This window comes from Gracilinanus agilis, chromosome 3 (genome assembly GCF_016433145.1).
Source record: "Gracilinanus agilis isolate LMUSP501 chromosome 3, AgileGrace, whole genome shotgun sequence".
NCBI classification, from domain to species: Eukaryota; Metazoa; Chordata; class Mammalia; order Didelphimorphia; family Didelphidae; genus Gracilinanus; species Gracilinanus agilis.
In genome coordinates, this window is record NC_058132.1 from 226,442,528 (window position 1) to 226,465,264 (window position 22,737).

General features: G+C 36.6%; 1 protein-coding gene across 1 annotated transcript in view; it reads right to left on the reverse strand.

Annotated features, from left to right (window-relative positions):
* Nucleotides 1-22,737, reverse strand: part of MFSD6 (major facilitator superfamily domain containing 6) — a 95,219-nt gene that overhangs the window by 14,773 nt on the left and 57,709 nt on the right. Inside the window, exon 3 of the mRNA XM_044669694.1 lies at nucleotides 18,673-18,770. Within this exon, the coding sequence (XP_044525629.1) occupies nucleotides 18,673-18,770 (98 nt within the window). The remainder of the gene's footprint in view (nucleotides 1-18,672; nucleotides 18,771-22,737) is intronic.

Consider the following 22,737-nt stretch of genomic DNA (forward strand, 5'->3'; position numbering starts at 1 on the left):
TTCCTTCCTTCCTTCCTTCCTTCCTTCCTTCCTTCCTTCCTTCCTTCTTTCCTCTCTCTCTCTCTCTCTCTCTCTCTCTCTCTCTCATCACCAGTGAATTCTTAGTTGTCAAATCTGGATGCCTTTTCACAATTCTTATGTTTCTTGACTACTCTGCATCATTTGACACTGATGACCACCTTCTTTTCCTGGACACTCTTGTCCTTTCTGTGTTTTCATGGAACTGTTTCCTTGGTATTCCTCCTACTAACCTGATCACTTCATCTGTTTCCTTTGCTAGGTTGTCATCCATAATTGGGTACTCTGTGGGTATAAGCCACAGGTCTGTCCCCTTTTATTCACTCTCAACATCTCTCTCTTGGTGACCTCATCAGCTTTCATGGGCTTCACTAACATCTTTATGTAAATGACTGGAGATACAACTTTACCTCTTCAGCACCAATTCTATATCATCAACTGCTTAATTACAAACTGGATGACCCATAGGCATCTCAACATGCCCATAACAAAACTAATTATTTTCTCCCAAAAGCCCACTCCTCTTCTAAACCTTTCCTGTTTCTGTAGTGAGTATCCATCATCCTTCCACTCGCCCAGGTTTGCAACCTTAGAGCCATACTCAATTCCTCACTCTCCCTCATCCCGCCCCCCCCCCAGCCAGTCAGGTGCAAACTCTAGTTGATTTTATCAATATAACTTATATCATATTCATTCCCTTCACAAGGTCGCCATCTATTCAGGCCCCCTTCACTTATCACTATTCTTCAATGCTTTGCACACAGTATGCATTTAAAGAAATGCTTTCTTTTTCATTCATTCAAAACCACAAGGCCAAAATAAATGACATTTGGAACCACGTGAAAGAAAAGGAAAGTAGAAAAAGCAATGAACCTACAGACTTTAGTCCCACTTCAGTTCTCCCACTAACTCAGTGGATTATAGTAGACAAGTAATTTCCTTTCTGGGACTCAGTTTTCTCATGTGTAAAGTGAGAGATATCCAAGGTCTTTTCCAGTAACAAAATCCTTCAATTTTACTCCACATAACTGGGCTCTAATGGGGAAGATATTCCTTCCATTCATCCAGATCATTATCATTCTGTGCCCTAGTAGATTAAGTTCCTCTGGACCACAAAATTCATCACCTGGTACACAGCGTTTTTGTGATGAGCCTTTCTGAACTTGGTTAGTTTTGGTTCTTGGACACAATTCTTTAGCTGGAACCATTGAAAAAAAGCCTTCTCAAGCTTAGATGTATCTGGAATCATAACTCCTCATCAGAGCCTCACCCTGACCATCTCCCCTCCTACCAGTACCACACCTGGCACCCTCTGGGCTCTAACAGGTGAGCTGTTTGCCTTGTTTGTAGGGAACCAAACCTCCATGCCATCATTGTCACATTCCATCACAATGTCACTTCCACATTCTTTTCCAACACTGCATTATGCATTATCTTCCCCCATTAGAATATAAGGTCTTAAGGGCAGAGATGGTCTTTTTTGCTTTCATTTGAATGCCCAGCACCTAGCATAATGCCTGGCATATATTTAGTGCTCATTAAATCCTATATTTAATTTTATATCTAAGGAAACTGAGGCTCAAGGTTCTGTAGAAAGTTAGCAGCAGAGCCAGGACTCAAATCTAGGTATTATGAACTCTTTCCACTACACCAAATGACCAGAACTTACATCTCTTCTATGGGCAAAACCTTTGAGAGCCCAGTTTTGCTTTCGTGCTACTATGAGCCAATGAAATGGGATTTTATTTGAAATGATCTTGCATCATGAAAAAAATTACCTTAATGTTGCTACCGAAAAATAACTTTCATTTAGAATATGACTGGTAAAAGACACCACAGAGTAAGAAGGAAAGTGGAGGGCATTTTCTTCCTCATTATAGTAGCAGGAGGAAGTGGCAGATGATTAAATTGCATATGTTTAAATAAGGATGCTAATTTATTCAGTGACATGAGTAAAATGTGTTTACACAAGAGTTATAAAATTTAAATTTCTCAGATGGACAAACTGGAAGTCTTAAGGGACTAGAGAGGCTAAGAATATTTTAACCCTCAGCTGTCAGTTCTAATATACAACCACCAACTGACTACCTTTGAGGTAAGAACTGGGACATCCCGTTTCCTTTCTTTTGGGTGCATGGGTGGGTCACCAAAAAAAAAAAAAATCAAACTCAGTTAACTATCTTAGTTTGTTAGTCTTAAATGACAATTTTTTTTAATATTTCAGTAACACTTTTTAATTTGAAATTTTCTTTTGCTCATCAGAAGCATCTATATACATATGAAAAATAATCTTATTTATACAAAATGTTATTCTACCTATGGAATATATACTTGCCTATTTGTTATACTGATGCACACTGTATATTTTGTTGTGGCAAAATAAAGTTCAAAATGATTATTCTCGGTGCCCACATAGATTCATAAATTGCTAGAAATAGCCTGGAAGCTTCCAAGAAGTCTGCAGGCCAACAGATTAAGAAGCACTGTTCTAGATTAGGCTAGTTTCCTGAACAAACCATTAGCTGGGGAGTTCTATATTTAAAAAATGCAATATTTGTGCCTATTTTAATGTAATTTACTTTTTTTTTTAAACCCTTGTACTTCGGTGTATTGTCTCATAGGTGGAAGATTGGTAAGGGTGGGCAATGGGGGTCAAGTGACTTGCCCAGGGTCACACAGCTGGGAAGTGGCTGAGGCCAGATTTGAACCTAGGACCTCCTGTCTCTAGGCCTGGCTCTCAATCCACTGAGCTACCCAGCTGCCCCCTAATTTACTTTTTAAATCCTGAATTTAGCAAATTCCAAAGAAGATGAACATTTGCATATACATAGGAAAAAAAAAAGATTGCCCATTCACCTGCGAATCTTTCTACTCAAACATACAACAAACTTGACTGTTATTTTCAAATTGTTCCACTTATCTACATTTTTTTAAAAAATGCTTTAATAACCTTCTTTTCTTAATGTTAAAAAACGTATTAACTCCATTGCTAGCTCCTCCTCCCCCAAGCTCCCTCTACAAATTGAAAGAAAAATAAAATCCTTGTATCAAATATTCACAGTCTAGAAAAACAAATTCTAAGTTGGCCATTTTTTGAAAGAAAAAAAAGTCTTATTTTGCACTCAGATGTCATCACTTCTCTGTCAGAAAGCAAATAACACGTTTCATCACTTAAATGAACCAGGGAAGCTGAGAACCCAAATTCTGGTCTCTGAAGATTAACTTGGAGACACAACGGAAAGATAACAGACCCACATGCAGACTACCACTGTCAAGATCCTAACCATTCGATGTGTGAACAACTCTAGTTTCTGATTCATTCTGAAAAGAATAAAGCATATCATAACCAATTAAAAAAACATTCTATATAAAATGCTGAATACTTTTTTTGTTTCTACAAAAAAGATGTAGCTTGGGCTGATTGCTAATCTTTATAGAACCAACTTCTTGATATCTTAAAAATCATGAGCAAGAATCTGGCTCAACAAGGGCAGAAATAATATTCATGTCACCATCAGTTATCAACACACATTTCATTCTCCAGGTAGTTTCCCTTTACTTGCTTAGCTGTTAAAATATCACATGGGACTTATTAAGATTTTTTTATATACTGGGAAAATATTTCCTTTAATTTATATGCCAATATTGGTTCCTGATTTAGCAATACCCATCTCACAACTGTACAATCTGGGCCCATAAAGAATGCATTAAGTAGAATAAAGAAACCTGTACTCCTGAGTTGATTCCATGCTAGGATTTGGCTTTTGGGGCATTTACAACATGATGGGGAGGATTGTGGCCCTGTGGATTAGGCATTAGATTTTTTTCCCCCCTCTCAATTCTACTGCTGACTTAGAGTCACAAAATTCTAAAGTTTGAATAGATCTCAGAATATATCTAACCTTTCATTTTGCACAGAAGGAAACTAAGGCACAGGCATTCAAGTGACTTACTCAAGATTACACAGAAAATTAGTGGCAAAGCCAAGATTTGAATGAAGAACTCTTGAAAAAAAATCTGACTTCTGATTTCATCAGATCTGCGGGTGAGGAATTTCCTTTCCTAGTTTAGGTATCTTTTCTATAATTTATAGTCTTGGGAAATTGTCTCAGTGTCCAGAGATGGGTAGCTCTGTGGGACAGCAAGGGGGCACAATGGATAGAGCGTTGGGCTTGGAAACAGGAAGACTCATTTTCCTGAGTTTAAATCTGGCTTTAAACACTTATTGGCTATGCAACCCTGGGTAAGTCACTTAACCCTGTTTGCCTCATTTTCCTCATCTGTTAAATCACCTGAAAGGAAATGGTAAACCATTCCAGGAGCTTTGCCAAGAAAACCCCAAACGGGGTCATGAAAAGTCAGACACTAAAAAATGACTGAACTGAACAGAGACATTACCTGGATTCCCCAGAGTCACACAGCCAGTATAGTATGCGTCAGAGTCAGGTCTGGTGACCTTGCTACCACTGTACCAAGCTGCCTCTTGTGGCCTCTGAATATAAAGTATATAATTACTCAGTCCCTCCTACAGTCATCTCAGAATTAATTGTAATGAGTTTTATTCTAAGAGAAACCACTGACCCAATGAACAATAATTTCAAGCCTTGCAGGGCTTCCACAGAATTCGGGGGAATAAACAGCTCCTGTCAGATCCACCCAGTGTGCTGCAAGCTGTCAGACTGGTCTTTTACCAAGCTTTTATTTACAGAGGCAGACCATGAGATAAAGAGCAGATTATGAGACAAGAATGTTCAAGTCCTCACTATTAGGTTTATTTCTTAAGGTGATCAGGGAAAAAGGGAAAGAACCTCGATGTTCAAAAGTATTTATAGCAGTTTTCTTTGTGACGGCAAAGAACTGGAAATTGAGGGGATGCCTATCAACTGGGAAATGACTAAACAAGTTGTAGCATGTGACTGTGATGGAATACTACTATGCCATAAGAAATGATGAATTGATTAATTTTGGAAAAACATGGAAAGACTTGAAATTATGAAGAGTGAACCAAGAGAACCTTATATACAGCAACAGAAATATTGTTTGAAGAATGTCTTGTATATTTCCACTTCCAGAGAAAGAACTGACAAACAGAAACAAGCACAACAAAATTGTATATATACATGTATCTTTTTGTTAAATGAGACTTTCTCTAGTGTGAGTAGGTGAGGGAGGGTGGGAGATACCTGGGAATTTTAATGTAACAAACAAATAAACAAGTTAATTAAAAATTTTTTTAATCAAAGGATTAGATTTTTAACTCTGAGATTCCCTGACTTTCATATTCCACAATTATTTATGCTATTAGGTATATATATATATATAGGTATATATGAGGATGTTCCTTATCCAAATGGCTACAACCCCTTCCGATAACAATTATAGAAACAGCGACAGCAGAAATTTTCTTGGTGGATATACCATGTGGAAATGACTGCTGATTATAGGTCTGGTTTTTTTTACATACAATAAACCTCTACATAAACTATAGGTAGTACTGTCAGTAAGGAGCATCATCTGTGCCCTATAGCATAAATAATTGTAAAATATAAAATTCAGAGAATCTCAGAGTTAAAAATATAATCCTTTGATTTAAAAAAAAAAGGTAGACTTGGTAACCATCTACTTAGTATGGTTTGAGGTCAGAAAGTCTATAGATATTACAACCTAAACAAAAGTAAAAGAAGAGCTATAAAGGATTGTGGTTGTTTTGCTTTTTCAAAGGATATATTAGAGAGAAGAGGATCAAAGATGGTTGAGGATCTGTTACTAGTGTGGATAAAATGATAAAAATGGACAAAGGAGAGAAAGGAGAGTTGGTCACTTCTTATTTTACTCATTTCCTTTGCCAAGAAGAATGGCCTTTAGACTGGATACTAGAGAAGAAAAATGGATAAATAGAGACTTGAAATCCAAGAGAAAAGCAAGGAGGTAGAGAGTGCTGCAGGGTTGGAAAAGGGCAACTTTCTCCCTGATTCTTTAAAAAAAAAGGTTAGAAGATGATCTGAAAACAAGCCCTTGAACTTGACTTCTTATTGAGGACAATTCTAGAATGAATTGTGAAAGGAATGGTGACTATCTAGAAGAGAAAATGGGGATCACAGAGAACTAGCACAGCTTCATTAACAAATCATACTAAATGGGGATTAATAGAAATCTATTTTTCCTTTGATTTTAGCAAAGCACTGACAAAATATCATGTTATTTTTATAGAGAGGACAAAGATTTCTAGAGACTATATATATACACACACATAAAATACATACATGCACCCACATTTATAGAGGTTTTTAAAATAGTTCTGTTTATACTTGAGTTAATTAAAAAATGGCTGAACAGCTATTCCAAAGAGTGTCATTAGTGAATAATTCAATGGTACCTTGGAAAGAGGTTTCTAATGATATACCCCAGGAATCCATGCCTGGCCCTATAATATTTAACATTTTTATCGGTGTTTTGAATAAATATATAGTATGTTTATCACATTTCCAGATGACATAAAGTGGTCTTGACTTAAACTAAAAATCTAGCCAGGTAAAAATATTAGCCAAACTTAGTAAGACAAAATGGAATGAAAATAAATATAAAATCTTATATTTGAGTTAAAAAAATTCAACTTTGCAAGTACAATATGGGAAAGGCAGGGCTACATTGCAGTTCAATCAAGACTGAAGTGGGGTTCTTAAAGAATATAAGTTCATAAGAGTTAATTGTGTGGAGTAGCAGCAAGAAAAGCTAACATGATCTCAGGCTGCAATAAGCTGTCAGGGCTAGGGAGGTGATATCCCTGTCATTCTCTGGGGAAGAAAGGAGAGGGGACAGGAAAATCATAATGAAATGATTCCTTCAGAGAGAGCATTATGAAAAAAAAAAGTCAGATATTTCCTCTATAATTTATACTTACTCAGATCTATAATGGAATCGTATTATAGTATCTATACTATAAAGGAACTTGAAGCAGACAAGGCCAGCAATAGTCTAGGACAGGGGATCTTAACCTTTATCGTGTCACAGACACCTTTTCAGCATAATGTTTTTAAATAATTGAAGAAAATACTAAGTTTCAGTTAGTTAGTGAAAACAAGATGTAATTTTGTTTTCCCATTCAATTTCACCTACCCCATGAAATCTATCCATGGATGTTAGTTAATAACTCTTGATCAAGGAGATAGCATGATGAGTGTTCAGCAAGATACATTTTAATATTACTTTTAATGTATTCAGTGATTTTGCAGATGTTAAAACAAGAATTATATTGTCATCACTCATAAGTTCATAACTATGCTTGAAAATAAGCAATTATTTTATTCTACTACTCTATGTCTAAGCTAAAACAATTTGTTCTTTTGATACGTGAGATTGTGTTAAAAATTTCATTGTGGAGACAAAGCAATTTAAAAATTTTTCCTAGAGACTGTCCTAGCTCTTAGTTATTAATAAGTGCTGTGATCGTCTTAGAAAGGATTCAATTTGCAAATTTATTTCTCAAGTTCATGTCGTAGCTTGATGTTTTTAAAGATGCTTTTATTGTTCTTTTTAAAATGTTAAGGGGCAGATGGGTAGCTCAGATTTTGAGAGCCAGACCTAGAGATGGGAGGTCCTAGGTTCAAATCTGGCCTTAGACCCTTCCTAGCTGTGTGACCTTGGGCAAGTCACTTAACCCCCATTGCCTAGTTCTTACCACTCTTCTACCTTGTTGGAACCAATACACAGCACTGATTCTAAGATGGAAAGTAGGGTTTTTAGGGAAAAACAAAATTTAAACAATAAAAATGGTCATCCATATCAATATAGTAAAAATGTTGATGTTATCTAAGTTATCCTACAAATTTAGTGCTATCTTAAATAACTGAAGGTATTTCATTGACTTAAATAAGACAATAAAAATTATTTTTAAGAATAAAAGGTCAAGATAATCAAGGGATATATTTTTTTTTACTAAAGGTGAAAGGCATGAGGTTTTGTCCAATATTAAAACTAGCTGGCACTAGATATTAAATAGAAATGTATATTACTAAAATAGCCTAGGAAGGCAAGATTTAGAAACAAATGGGCAATGTACAAGAGTGAAAGACCAAAGAACACAAACACAAAGGTAAGAATCTTTATTCAACAAGAACTTCTGAGAGAACTGGAAAGCAATTTGTCTAAAAATAATTGAAAGTAGTTTTGTGTCAGATGTCACAATCAATTTCAAATATACAAATTACCTACATAGAAAGTCCTGCCAAAAAGGCTTGGAAAAGTAGAGAGTTACATCTGTCGTAACTATAGATAGGAGGAAAATTATAATCATAAACAGTAAGATTATATAAAATTTAAAAGCCATTGCACAAATAAAATAAATGTAGCAAGATCCAGAAAAAATGGTATGAATTGTGAAATATCCTTACAGTCAATCGTTAATAAAAATTAAATATCAAAAATACATAGGGAAGTGACACAAACCTACAAAATTAAGTCATTCCCCAAACAAATGAGAACAAATGATATAAACAAAGTTTTCAAAATATGAAATATAAACTAGTAGGAATCCTCTGAAAAATATTCAGAATTATTAAGAAACAGATAAATTAAAAGCAGCTATGAGGTATTATCTCATATCTACCAGGCAGCAAAAAAAATGGCAAAAGATGGGAAAACTCATTTTTGGAAGACCTTATAAAATGGAAGGAACTCAAATTCTCTGCTTCAAGAGCTGTGAATTGGTTAAGCTCATCTAATAAACAATTTTGAATTATGTAAGTTAGTAAACTTTTGAAGGAGAAATTCTGTTCCTGGAACTATGACCCAAGAAGGTTTATTGTGGCCAGAAAAGAGCCATGCATGGGTGCAAGAATGTACAAAAAAACTCAGCATCATTTTGTGTTAGCAAAAAACTGAAAACAAAGTGTGTGCCTGATAATTGAGGAGTGGTTGTAGTATATGAATATAGTAGAAAACTATACCACTATTAGGAAAATTACAAATATAAAAAATTCACTGACTCCTGGGAATACTTGTATAAAGTGATTCAGAATGAAGAAAACAAAGTCTAGGGGCAGCTGAGTGGCTCAGTGAATTGAGAGCCAGGGCTAGAGATGGGAGGTCCTAGGTTCAAATATGGCCTCAGACACTTCCTAGCTGTGAGACCCTGGGCAAGTCACTTGACCCCCATTGCCTAGCCCTTACCACTCTTCTGCCTTGGAACCAATACACAGTATTGACTCCAAGGTGGAAGGTGAGGGTTTAATTAAATAAAAAAGTCTAAAGAACAGTATACACAATTACTACAACAATATTAATAAAGTGAACAGCAAAAGACAACAAAACTGAAGAAATATTATAGCCAATGGTGCAACCATCATAAGAGAACCATCCACTTACAGTCAGTAAAAATCTGGGTTCAATTGTAACCTTAAACACTTTTAAAGCGTAGGTTCTAGACAAGTAGCTCAATCTCTCAGAGTCTCAGTTAACCCAGCTGTGAAATGGGAATAATAATGGCTCCCACCTCATAGGGTTGCTATGAAAATTAAATGAGAAATCTATGTCAAGCACTTCCAAATCTCAAGGTTCTATAAGTGTGAATGGCATTAGTTTGTGATTCTTGTCCTAATGTCAGTAACAGTGCCAAGCTATTGAAGTCAAAGGGTATACTCTTTCTTTCTTACTTAACAATCAAATTGATTTCAGGGAATGAACTTGTATATAAAGGAATTTTTGTGATAATTTAAAGAAAAATCAATTATGTTGACAAGTTTAAACAGCTACTAAGACAATCAACAGGTGCTTAAAGAACAGCTACTGAAGCTTAGCACTCTGGGGCTCACCTAAGTAGAGGCAGGAATCACTGCTCTCAAGAAGCTTCAAATGGGGAAACAAAATTACCATCCACAGAACATGAAAGAATAAGTAAGTCAGAAACTATGTGGTCCTGCATGTAAATGTGAGAAGAGTATAGAGAAGGGAGAGATTAGCATTGGATGGAATAACCTGGAGGAGGCCTCATAGAGGAAGTGAGGTTTAAAATGGGTCCTAAAGAATAATAATTTGTTTTTAAATTAAAAACATGATTAAAAATCATGCTTTACATTAGCTACAATAAAATATCCATTGATTAGGGTTGGCCTGCTTTTTCTGTTATGCATATTGATATTACATTATAGTGATATTGAGAAAAAATTACTTTTAAGAAAAAAAAGACGTTTACTAAGTGTTGGTTCCAAGGCAGATGAATGGTAAGGGCTAGGCGATTGGGGTTTAGTGATTCGTTCTGGCTCACACAGCTAATAAGTGTCTGAGGTCATATTTGAACCCAGAACTTCCCATGATAAAAAAAACAAAACTCTTAAAAATTGATTGCAAGAGCAAGTCTCCTTTCTTTCTGTTATTAATTGGAGGGTTCCATTTAGAGCATATACCCTTTTATGTATTAAAATGCAGGCTGCCTGCCAACAAAGCATTGAAAGAGACCTTTAGCAGCAACAGCAGCATTCAGACACTTTGCAATATGGATTGTAGCAGACATGGAGCATGGCTAGAATTTCAATTGTCAGGGATGGTGGGTTGAACAGAAATCCTCCTAAGAGCTCTCTACAACCTCCAGGATGACATAGGATGGAAAACATGACTCTTCTTGGCCTGAATAAGCATGCTAAATATGATGCATCTAATGCTTTATAAATATCAGTTGGAGCCCTCCTACTGCTAACATTAAAAAAACATATTTTATCAAAATCTTAACCCTGCTCCCACTGTTACGGAAACCTGTATCAGTAATGACACCAGTGTCTTGCAGAGAAACTGTCTTTAGTGGACGGTAATAAGAACTGGGGGCTGAGCTGGTTTTCACTCATCAATGCCCAAAGCACTAATTTAAATTATATGCAACATTCCCTTAGTTGCATCAGCCTCCTTGCTGGAAGGGGGTCTCTCTGACTCAAGCCTCCCCCACCATGAATCCATTTTAAGTAGCAAAAATCATCTTCGTTCAATGTTATTTTGATTGGGTCATCCCTGCTTGCAGGATCCTGTAGCGAATCATCACGGCTTTGAAGGTAGGAGGCCAACAGAGACTTGTTGAGTGATCAGAGCAAATGAAACTTCAATTTCTTGACTTCGGCTACAGATATTTCAGTTTTTCCTTTCTCCAGTGTCTTCCTCTGCTCCATTAGCTCATTCCTTATAGGCGAGAATTGTACTCCTTTAAGAGTGTTTGCTGGACTTTTCCAGTACATCGTTGAGTATACCCTAGGTATTTAAATTGTTAACTGTCTTCTAAAATATATGAGAATGAGTCATTGGATGTGGGAAGACAATGAGAGCAGCCTAGGTTCCCCACAACCAACATTATTATGTAATATTTATTATGCAACCGTAAATGTATACTATAAGAAAAATGAGAAATTTCATTTGAAAAACAAGACCTTGCCTGTAAGATAACAGGAACTATGAAAGTCTATTTTTAGAGTCTCTATAGATCCCTTTAATTTATTACCTGGGTAGGTATCTATTGGAAGCAGAGGCTAGGAGAGCAGGAAAATCAATTTTTCCTACATCCTCACCTACCAATTATAAGAGAAACCAACTGAGAAGAATCACTGCCCTGTAACAGTGGCACAGTAAAACAAGTGTTGGATTTAGAGACAATGGGTGGGTTTAGATAGTAGGTCTGCCACCGACATGATCTCATGGTCAGTCACTTAAAAATTCTGAGCCTCAGTTTCCTCATCTGTAAAATAAGATTAGACTGCATGGTCTTGAAAGTTCTATCCTTGCTCTAAATATATAATCTTATGAAGAAATAACAAGAGGTATCAGAAATAGGAGGTATCAGAAACACAACCAATAATGTCATTCTGAAACACAAAAAGGAAGCAAGTAGCAATTGCGGACAAAGGGCAGCTAGAATCATATTCAAAGCACCTCATAACCCAGCCCTTTTCTACTTTTCCAGTCTTCTTGCACCTTATTTTCCATCACATATGCTTCAGTTCATTGTCAGTGGTCTCCTGGCTATTGTACAAACAAGACACTCAATCTCTTGGCTCTGGATATTTTCTCTAGCTATCCCCTACTCCTGGAATGTACTCTCTCTTCATCTCCAAATCCTGGTTTCCCTGGATTCCTTTAAGCCTCAATTAAAATCCTATTATCTACAGGAAGCTTTTCCCAAACTCTCTTAAATCTAGAGCCTCCCCTCTTTTAATTACTTCCTGTCTTTTCTAGGCATAGCTTGTTGGTACGTTTCTGGTTGCTGTCTCCTCAATTAGATTGTGAGATCCTTGAAGGCAGGAACTGTCTTTTGCCTCTTTTTGTATCACCACCACCTGACACAGGGTCTGGCATATGGTAGGTAGTTAATAAATGCTCACTGACTGACAGCTCTAACATATTTTCAGTTTTCACCATTTCTGAATACCAACTCCTGGAACATTAGTTCATCAGATCAGAGAATCATAAATCCAGAGATCAAAGGACCCTAGAAATTAATATTTAGTCCAATTCCTTCCTTTTAGAGATTAGGAAACTGAGATTCTTACTACTCATAAGCAGTAGGTAGAAGAGCTAGGATTCAAACTCATATTCTATGACTCACAAACCAGTATGCTCTCATTGCAATTATTGTAGAGTTTGGATGAAGAGTGTGGATTGTGGGGAGGGTGGTAAAACTAGGATTGTTATTACCACTTTTGTTGTTGTTGTTCAGTCATTTTACAGTCTTGTCCAACTCTTCGTTGGTCCAATTTGGGGTTTTCTTGGAAAAGCTATTGGAGTGGTTTGCCATTTTCTTCTCTGGCTCATTTAACAGATGAGGAAAGTAAGGCAAACAGGGTTGAGTGACTTGACCAGGGGCACACAGCTAGTAAGCTTCTGAGGCCAGATTTGAACGCAGGAAGAGCATATTTGCTGGCTTGGGGCCCACCACTCTATTCACTGTATCACTTAGCTGCCCTGACTAACACTAGCTAATCAGTTGGAGTTTTATGCATTCATGCATATATGGGAATAAAGGTGAGGAGAAAATAATATTTGTATCTCTCACCAGTGATCCTAGGGGAATTGTCATACTATGGGCTTTCATTCCTGATAACCTCATTACTCCTTGATTAGATAACTTTTATAATATTGTAGGTCAGGATAAAAGGGGCACACCTCCAAATGGGGTAGGGATAGAGGAGTTTTCTAAAGATAAAACTTTAAAGCTCTGGAATTAGTTCATATTCTATTGCTTCTTCTGAATCCTAATGAAAACTTTAAAAAAAATATGTCAAATGACAACTTTTCTAATGTGGAGAAAGGAGAAGGGGAGAAGGGAGTTACCTAGGAATTTTAATGTAATAAACAAATTAATTGATTAATTACTTTAATTTTTTTTAAAGAAAATTAGCTGAGGCATTGCGGGGTTAAGTGATTTGGCCAGGGTCACACAGCCTTTATGTATCAGAGGCAGGGTTGGAACCCAGATTTTCAAGCTCTGAGGCAATCTGCCTCTCTATAATGCAAAATTTTATTATAGATCAACGATAACAAAAAACTTCAACAATAATAGGTCTGGAAGAAATTCAAAAGGGTATTTATGTCATGGTTGTCATGAAGGGACAATTCAGATCAACTCAGGTAAGTTCTTTATAAACGGTTAACTGTGGTCAACTACTCATGCTGTGGAGAGATGATCTACTATTTTCCATGGTGTCATCAGCAGATTAAAGGAAGTCTGAGGGTTTGGATTTGGTCTAGCCAAGCTGTTCCACCCTGAGACCTTCAGGGAATGGAACGATCTTGTCTAGTTTGAACCACAAGTGGCTTTGTTGAAAGCTGTCACAGGGAGTCCTCTGTCTGAATCAGCAGGCACTAAGGTCTGACTCTACATACTCAGGGAACCTCCTTTTAACTGCAGTGAGTCATTAAGTGGCACCAGATGAAAGGAGCAGTGACCCCCCAAAACTGTTTATGAACTGAAATCCAGAAAAAAATATTGTAGGGAAAAATATTTCTGTAGGAAACAGAATTCTGAATTCCTTTTTAAAGGTGTTTTTTTTTTCTGCTTAGTCACTGAATGAAAACTTTTCTTTGGATGCTGGGTATTCTATTGGGAATACTACGATTACAAAATGTTATCTGTGAGCAGTCTGAGATTCCCAGTAAAAATCCAAATAAAAATTAACCAAGAAGTCATAACATATTTCTTTTCCCCCTCCTTATTCTCTACTTAAATCAACTAGGTGACTTTGGGAGAGGATATTCACATTTCATGAATAATTTAAACAAGTTACGCTTTTTCATTTAATTCATTTAAAAAAAATTTTAAGGGAGGAAAGTAAGTCCTGAAGAGGAAAAAGTAAGGTCATTGCCCTCTGGGAGTTCTTCTTCAGGCTCTGTATAGGTTCTGACACTCTATGGCAAACCAATCAATAAATATATAAATGACAAGGCAACCAACAGTACTGAGCCTGGCTTCCCAGCAGTATAGTAAAAAGGGTACTGGCCTTAGAATTAGAAGTCTGAGGGATAAATCAATAAATCAATAGTGAGCAGGGTAGGTAGGTAGCTCGGTAAATTGAGAGTCAGGATATCCTGAGTTCAAGTGTGATCTCAGACACTTCCTAGCTATGTGACCCTGGACAAGTCATTTAATCCCCATTGCCTAGCCCTTACTGCTCTTCTGCCTTGGAATCCATTCACAGTATTGATTCTAAGATGGAAGGTAAGGGTTTAAAAAAGTAGTCAATAGTAAGTTGATAAATATTTATTAAGCATGTACGTGTGCCAGGCACTGAACTTATTGCTAGAGATACAAAGAAAAGCAAAAGGAAGTCTTTACTCTCAGACTTCCCAGTTGAATGAGGAAGGCAACATGCAAGTAACTTTGTGATAAAGAGTAGTGTATTGGATAAACTGGAGATAGGCAACACAGGGAAGGCACTAGAATTCAGGGGAAATGGGGGAAAGTCTCTTGCAGAAGGTGGGATCTTAGATGGGATCTGCAGGAAGCTGGGGAAGCTAAGAGGCAGAGAGGATGAGGGAGAGGATTGCTGGCATGGGTGGGGGGGCAGCCAGTGAAAATGCCTGGAGTTAGGAGATAGAATATCTGTGCCAGTTTGGAGACAACATCAAAGAAAAGAAGGCATATATGAGATATCCATTACTTTTGCTACATTGGGCAAGTTACTTTCCTCCCAAGGGCATTTGTTCTTTATTTTTAAAATGAGGCCATTGGATCCAATAGCCTCCGAGATCCCTTCCAGCTCAATATTTGTGACACTAGGATATTTTTATGGGTGAAAGGCTCTTTGAAATTTTGTTGTAGAGCACCATGGAAGAGAAAGACAGAAGAGTCTGGAGGAATCATACCTTTTGAATGGACCTTTCCAATTGCACATTACTAAGTGATATATAAGCCTGCACTTGTACTCCCTCCCATGCAAAGTACACCTTATTCTAGAGCTAGAGTTCTTAACATGGGATTCATTAACTTAAAAAAATTCTGATAACTGCATTCAAAATAATTGGTTCCCTTTTCATTTTATTTTATTGAATGCATTTAAAAGCATTATTCAGGGGGCAGCTGGGTAGCTCAGTGAATTGAGAGTCAGGCCTAGAGACGGGAGGTCGAAGGTTCAAATAACTTCCCAGCTGTGTGACCCTGGGCAAGTCACTTGACCCCCATTGCCCACCCTTACCACTCTTCCACCAAGGAGCCAATACGCAGAAGTTAAGGGTTTAAAAATAAAATAAAATAAAAGCATTATTCGGACAAAAGGCTCATAGGCTTTACCAGACTGTCAAAGGGGTCCATGAAACAATAAAAAAGTTAAGAACCCATACACTAAGAGATCTACCTTACAGGCAGAAGTTCCACATTTTTCAATCAAATTTCCCATTATGTCCTGTGTTGTTGTTCAATTGTTTTAGCTGTTACTGCCTCTGTGACTTAAATAAAAAATATTTAACCTCTCTTTGCCTCAGTTTCCTTATCAGTAAAATGAGGACACTGAGCTAGATGACCTCTAAGGACCTGTTAATTCTAGAACTATAATGCTAAGCCATGTTAATTTTTGCAAATTGATTTCCATTCTTTTCAGTCATGTCTAACTCTTGGGGACCCCATTTGGGGTTTTCTTGGCAAGGATACTGGAGTGGTTTGCCATTTCCTTCTCCAGCTCATTTTACATATGAGGAAACTGAGGCAAACAGGGTGAAGTGATTTGCTCAGGGGCACACAGTAAAGGTCTGAGGCTGGATTTGAATTGAGGTCTTCCTGACTCCTGACCCAGCACTATATCCACCATACTACCAAACTGAGGCTTACAGAAGCTAAGTGATTTCTACATGTAAATGAAAATAACTAAAATATAAAGTAAAAATAGAATAAAGTATTATATTTAAAGCATAAAAAGCTTCTAAAAGGTTGGGGGACATATGATGAGCGGCCACACAAATGTGAAACAGTGGACTGACTATCCATGTCATGGAAAAACCTTGAGTCCATTTATAGAGTTGGGAAAACTATTCGAACACAAGATAATCTGTGCAATAATGCAAAACAATGGATTTGGGCAAGGTTCTTGTTTTCTGATAAAGGGTATACTGTGAGTAAAAGAGGAAGCACAAGCCTAGTACTGTGGATTTGAGAGGCACATACTCTTACTGAACCCAGATCTTACTGACTACAAGATAGGACTGCTATATACCTTATCATGTTGCTTATCCTTATATTATAATTGTATAAGCGTAAAATTTTTATAATTTATATTTTATTTATTATTTATATATAAATATATTTATACTTTAATTATAAAATATAATGGTTATATTTTATAAATATTTGTTATAATTGAATTTGTAAACTATAATTATTATATTATACTATACATGTAAATGTAATAATACTTAATAATAATAATAATGCCTCTTGAGAATAATCTGATTAACTTGATTCTTCCTATATTCCTATCCTTGAGTCTGAGGGATAGAACTAATAGAACAGAACTACCACATTTTTACGTAATCAAAGCTCTGTTAGATGAATAATTTCAGTCCTCATACATATATAAACATATATTATATACATGCATATAAATATACATACACAGAATATTACTGCTAATTCCAACTATACCTTTTCCAAATTTCATTTGATGGTTTCCAATTGTCATTCTTGTCAAATGTTTTAGTAGAGAGACTAAGACAATATACCTCTTCACTCAAATTCAAGCATACCTTCACTCAAAATTATTATTCTAAGATCTGAAATTCAGGAATCGAAGGGACCTTAGAGGTCATCTAGTCCCAACTCTTTTACTACATGGATGAGGAAATTTGGGCTCAGGAAGGTAACAAAGTTGCTTTTGAACCTAGCACTTCGAACTCTAAATCCAGGTACCATGTGTTCTGGCCCAAGATACACAGGAAGCATATAATAGTAATAATAGCTAACCTTACTATGTGTCAGGCATTGTGTTAAGCCCTTTACAATTATTACCTCATTTGATTCTCATAACAGCTCTAGGAGGCAGGTGCATGATCTTTATTTTACAGAAGAAAATCTCTATTTTACAGAAGGAAATTTTATAGAAGCAAACAAAGGTTAAGTAATTTGCCCAGAATCACATAGCTAATAAGTGTCTGAGCCTGTTTTTTTTAACTCAGATCTTCATGATTCCAGGCACTGTGACACCTACCTACTCTGAAAATGTATTCTTTAAATGACAATAGGGTTATACCTTAATACCCTTAACTTCTGTTTACCTCAGTTTCTTCAACTATAAATTGGAGATAATACATACTAGGCCCGTAAGAAGTCAGTCCTTCCTTGCTTCCTTCCTTCCTTCCTTGCTTCCTTCTTTCCTTGCTTCCTTCCTTCCTTCCTTCCTTCCTTCCTTCCTTCCTTCCTTCCTTCCTTCCTTCCTTCTTTGCTTGCTTGCTTGCTTGCTTGCTTCCTTCCTTCCTTCCTTTCTTCCTTCCTTCCTTTCTTCCTTCCTCCTGGAGTGATAAGCCAGTATCTTCTAGATGCCAATTGGAAGTGAATCATGTCAAATCTCTTGAGAGAAAACAGTGTACTGAAGCTGAGAAGATAATTTAGGCTAGAATTTCTTTTAAAGGAAGGGAAATAAAACATTTAAATGGAACATGATTCGTTTTCTGTTTAAAACTTTAGTTATAAATCACCAGATGGGACTGAATAATACTTGAGCTTAAGATGAATAAAGTGGAGAATTATGAGGGGAGAAAAAAATGAATAAAACTTTTTCAAGCAATTGCATTTAACCATTTAAAATAATGCAAAATTCAATCCACCCTATTTGAACAGAATAAAGCTACTGGTCAGCTGCTTCAGATGAGTACATACACAGCAATCTACACCTATAGACTGGTCCATTGCCTGAGCTCCCCAGTCTTTGTTTAATCTCTAGGGTGTGGATCACATTTAGCTTTGTTTAGATCAACAAACAGAACAGTATTCAGGGCAACTGCTGAACCAGCCCCCTGACGTCAACCTTTTCCATGGCAACCACTGTACAATCATATAAAACAGTGGGTTCTTCCTGTCTTTGTCTAGTCAGATACACAGATCTACTGAACTTTTTCTCATATTCAAGGCTCAGGGAAGCAGATGAATAATTTAAGGGCTTGGCTTTTGGAATAAGACTCTTAATTCCAAATGTCTCTTACCTTGAAGGACTTCCATTGGGAGAACAGTCCAGGCATTTTCCAAATAGGAGATGTAAATATAACGAGCTGTATTGCAGGCCAGGCCAATATACAGAACCCTAAAAAAAAGGAGGCAATTTAAACTAAGATCAGGGTATGAGGCACAACATATGCAAGCATCAACTATTTTCTTTACTTCAAACACTCACCACTAACAAATTTATATCCATTCTAAATTTAGGAGCCAGAAACTCCTGGATTTAATCATGAAATCCCAAGAGGAAGAACACTGCCTCTAACATTATCTGCCCTCAACCATTTCAACATGCTTGTTATTATAAAGGGGAACATCTTCTTTCCTAAAACTTAATTAGCAGCTAAGATGATGCTTTTTTAAGGTAGCCTGGGCATTCTGCCATCATTAATGACATTATTGGCTTTCATCCAGTTGGTTGTGGGGTAAATATGCACAGAAGCATAGCCAATTCACTAGATAGTAGAAAGGGCATTATTAAAACAAGTATATATATATATATATATATTATTCACTTACATACAATTCCTAAAACAGTCATGACTTAGTGCAGTGGGAAGATTGCTTGACTTGGATCCAAAGAAGCTGAGTTCAAATCCTATCTCTGACATTGTGAGCAGTCAGTCACTTCGCTAGTCTAGATCTCAGTTTCCTTACTAATAAAATTGGGAGGTTAAAGCAGGTGATCTCTAAAGTCTCTCATCCAGCCCTAAACCTATGAATCTAATAAAACCACTGACTGAAAAGTTCAGTTAAAGAAAACTTCTTACAAACAGTGAGTTTTTATTTACCTGTGAAGAAAAATTATATTTGGAAATAACAAACTTGTTCTTTTGTCTATAATCAATAAATGTCCAGAAGTCTTAATGTATCCTATTCTGTTAAAGAGGTCTTATGCTAATTACCATTGGCTTATATAATTGGCTAAGAAAACGAACTTTTCTCCAACGCTTTTCTCCCCCTTAAGTGTTATCGCCAAGCATAGAGTTACCACCTATCCAGTTTTCAACTAGACTAGCTGGTTTGGGAACAAGTAATAGCTGGAAGGTGAGATTTAATTTCAGGAGAAAAACTCAAGTGGTTCAAACTCAATCTTGGTAAGCAAGTCTCTCTACTTAGCTCGTCTCTAATTTCTGCTGATTTTCCTAACGTATTATTTTCCTGTTTCTGCGCCTAGAGAAAGAGAAGCTGGTAGGCCTGAAGGGAAAGTGGTGACATATAAAAAATACCTGTGATTATCATTTCAGGTTCAACTGGGAATCGTATGGCAAAATCATACCTCTAAACATAATCTTCACTTTTCAGCACAAAGCCAAGGCAAGGTATGAAACAAGGCTCTTGAATGGAAAATATTTAAATAAATGCAAGAAAAAGAATGAATAAGAAGGAACACGGGACAGAATATAGCTATTTCAAAAGATATAAGCATCTTTTGTGAAGGGCTACAAGCCCTAAACAAATACCAGATCCTGTTCTTTGAACTTTTATAGTTTGGGCAGAAGATACTTCAGCCCTGCTTAACAATACGTTCAAAGAACCAATGTGTGCCAGCACACCAGAACACCTCATGACAGGAGAGCAAAAACTAAAAGATAATAAAACACTCAGTACACACATATTTCATTGTCTCCTCTTAATTTTCGGGCCAACTCTCTGGTTGACCCTTAATTAGTCTAGTTCAATCCTAGCTGCACTGGCAATAGAATTTTCTTTTAGGCCATTAGCAAAACTGGTTTTTCAACCCATTCCTCTCCCTTTTTCTCAGTGCTTTTTTTATGAGCCCACCTCAGATTCATGGTTGCCATGACTATGCAATCTGGGTTACAGTCCAAAGCTCCTGACCTAAGGTAACCTGCTTTCGTTTATGAAAGTCTACAACTTATAGGCTGTAATATCTTGGTCTATCTTATCTTTGAGTGTTTATGACCAACACACCAGGTGGCTTGGGGCCCAGCATATCCTTCACTTCTTTGTTCTCTTTCCCCATTTCTTCTTATCTGATTAACAGTATTGTAGAGTTTTGACCTTCAAACACAGACCTATTGTCCCAGAGAAGGGAGAAGCATCCAGGTACTCTTAATTTTTTTTGACCAGGTTTATAGTGGGATCCTGAGGAAAAATTGAATTCTATAATTGATTGGTGTGTATGTGTGTGTGCGTGTGTGTGTGTGTGTGTGTGTGTGTAATGGCCACTGATCTATGCCAAGAATTTTGTCCCTGGGGCAATTCGTGTCATTAAAGAGGAAAAAAAGCAAATGCACTTATACATGACAAGGCATAAAGATCTATTGAGCAATCATTGAAAATTGTTTCAGCAACCATGGGGCCATCTTTAAAAAAAATGAGTTTTATGAGTTATGACCCCCAAAATATACCTATCATTTAGCTGCCTACTTTTTGCCAACTTCTTCACCCTAAATTAAGTTGGTATTCCAACAATGGAGTGTCAGAGTCAAACCATTCCAGTTTGGGAGGTATTTGAGAGTTTACACACCATTGGCAAGAACTTTGAAGCATCAGGTCACTTCCATACCATAAGACATTATAATAGGATCTTTGTGAGTAATTATTGGTATTAATAGCTCACATCTGCAAATCACTATTGACATTTTATAAGGCACCTTCTCCACAACAGTCAGTGGAATAGGTAATATTAACATCATTACTTCATTTTATAGATGAAAAAACTAAAACTCAGAATGATTAATTGATTGGCCCATGACCACATGGCTAGAAAGCAGGAGGCTCAAATCCAAGTTTTCCAATCTCTAAAGCAAGTTCTTCTTCCACTATACCACAATTACTCCCTTTTTTGTTACTTTTTTTTTAAAGAGAAGAAACTTTCTCTGTGTTATGTTTGGTATTATCCACATTTTGGAAACTAACAAGTAATGTTAGCTACATATTAGAAGAGGATGTTTTAAGCTATTTAAAAGTTCAAGTTGTTAAGAGAGTTACATGAAAGAATGGTTTTTTGGCATAACACCAAAGGGACCATCACATATTCTCACTAAAGTGGGAAAAAGCAGTAGTCAACAAAGGTAGCATTAAGAAATATGCCAAGGCACATAAAGTCATGGCCCTGACATCCACCGTGCCACAATCCACAATCTATCATCTGGTCATTTGTGGAATATTAATATATGTTATCTGACTGTCAAACAAGAGCTATTTGTAAAACATACAAACTAGACAACACTAGTCCTGCAGATGCAATTATTATCAAACATTATTATAAATCTTTAAAAAATATGCCAAGTCTTTAAAGAGTGATGGGAGTGGGATGGGACAGCAAGGTGGCTCAATGGATTGAGAGGGAAGTAAGGTCTTGGGTTCAGATCTGGTCTCAGACACATCCAATCTGTCAGGCAAGTCACTAAATTCCCATTGCCTCGCCTTACCACTCTTCTGTCTTGGAACCAATACAAAATATTGATTCTAAGATGTAATGTAAGGGTTTTGGTTTGTTTGTTTTTTTAAGAATGATTTTTTTTGACTAATCACTGTTTTTCTAATTCTAAGAGAACATTCAGATTTTGACTTAACAGAAAATTTGTTTGAAAACCAAGTAGTTTAAATAGAGAGAGAACACTGCTGTTACAGGAAAAATAAATAATTGTGAACTATATGTATTGACAAACAGAAAGAGACCCAGAGACGTCACAAAGTGACAAAAAAGAATGAATGTATGTCTTCAGCAACTAATGACTGATGAAATAGGGTGATTGTGATATGGAGATAACAAAGAAAATACAAGTGCATTTTTGCTTAACTGGGAGTATGGTAGTCAATGGGAGACAGCATCAACAATTGTATGAAACAGTGTCTTCATACAATATGCGCAATAAGTGTTCATTGAAGGGAATGTGAACTTAATATAAATTTGTATCCCTCTTTCCTTTTAGAAAGGGAAGTTTAGAAAATCCATTTTGGTCTCAGCTCCACCCTTTGATTGGGCACATGTGTACTATGGGAGGATGTTAGAGGCATCTTGGAAGATGCTTGTCCCCAGTGACTCCTGGCTTCCGGAAGACTGGCTACTGACCTGGACT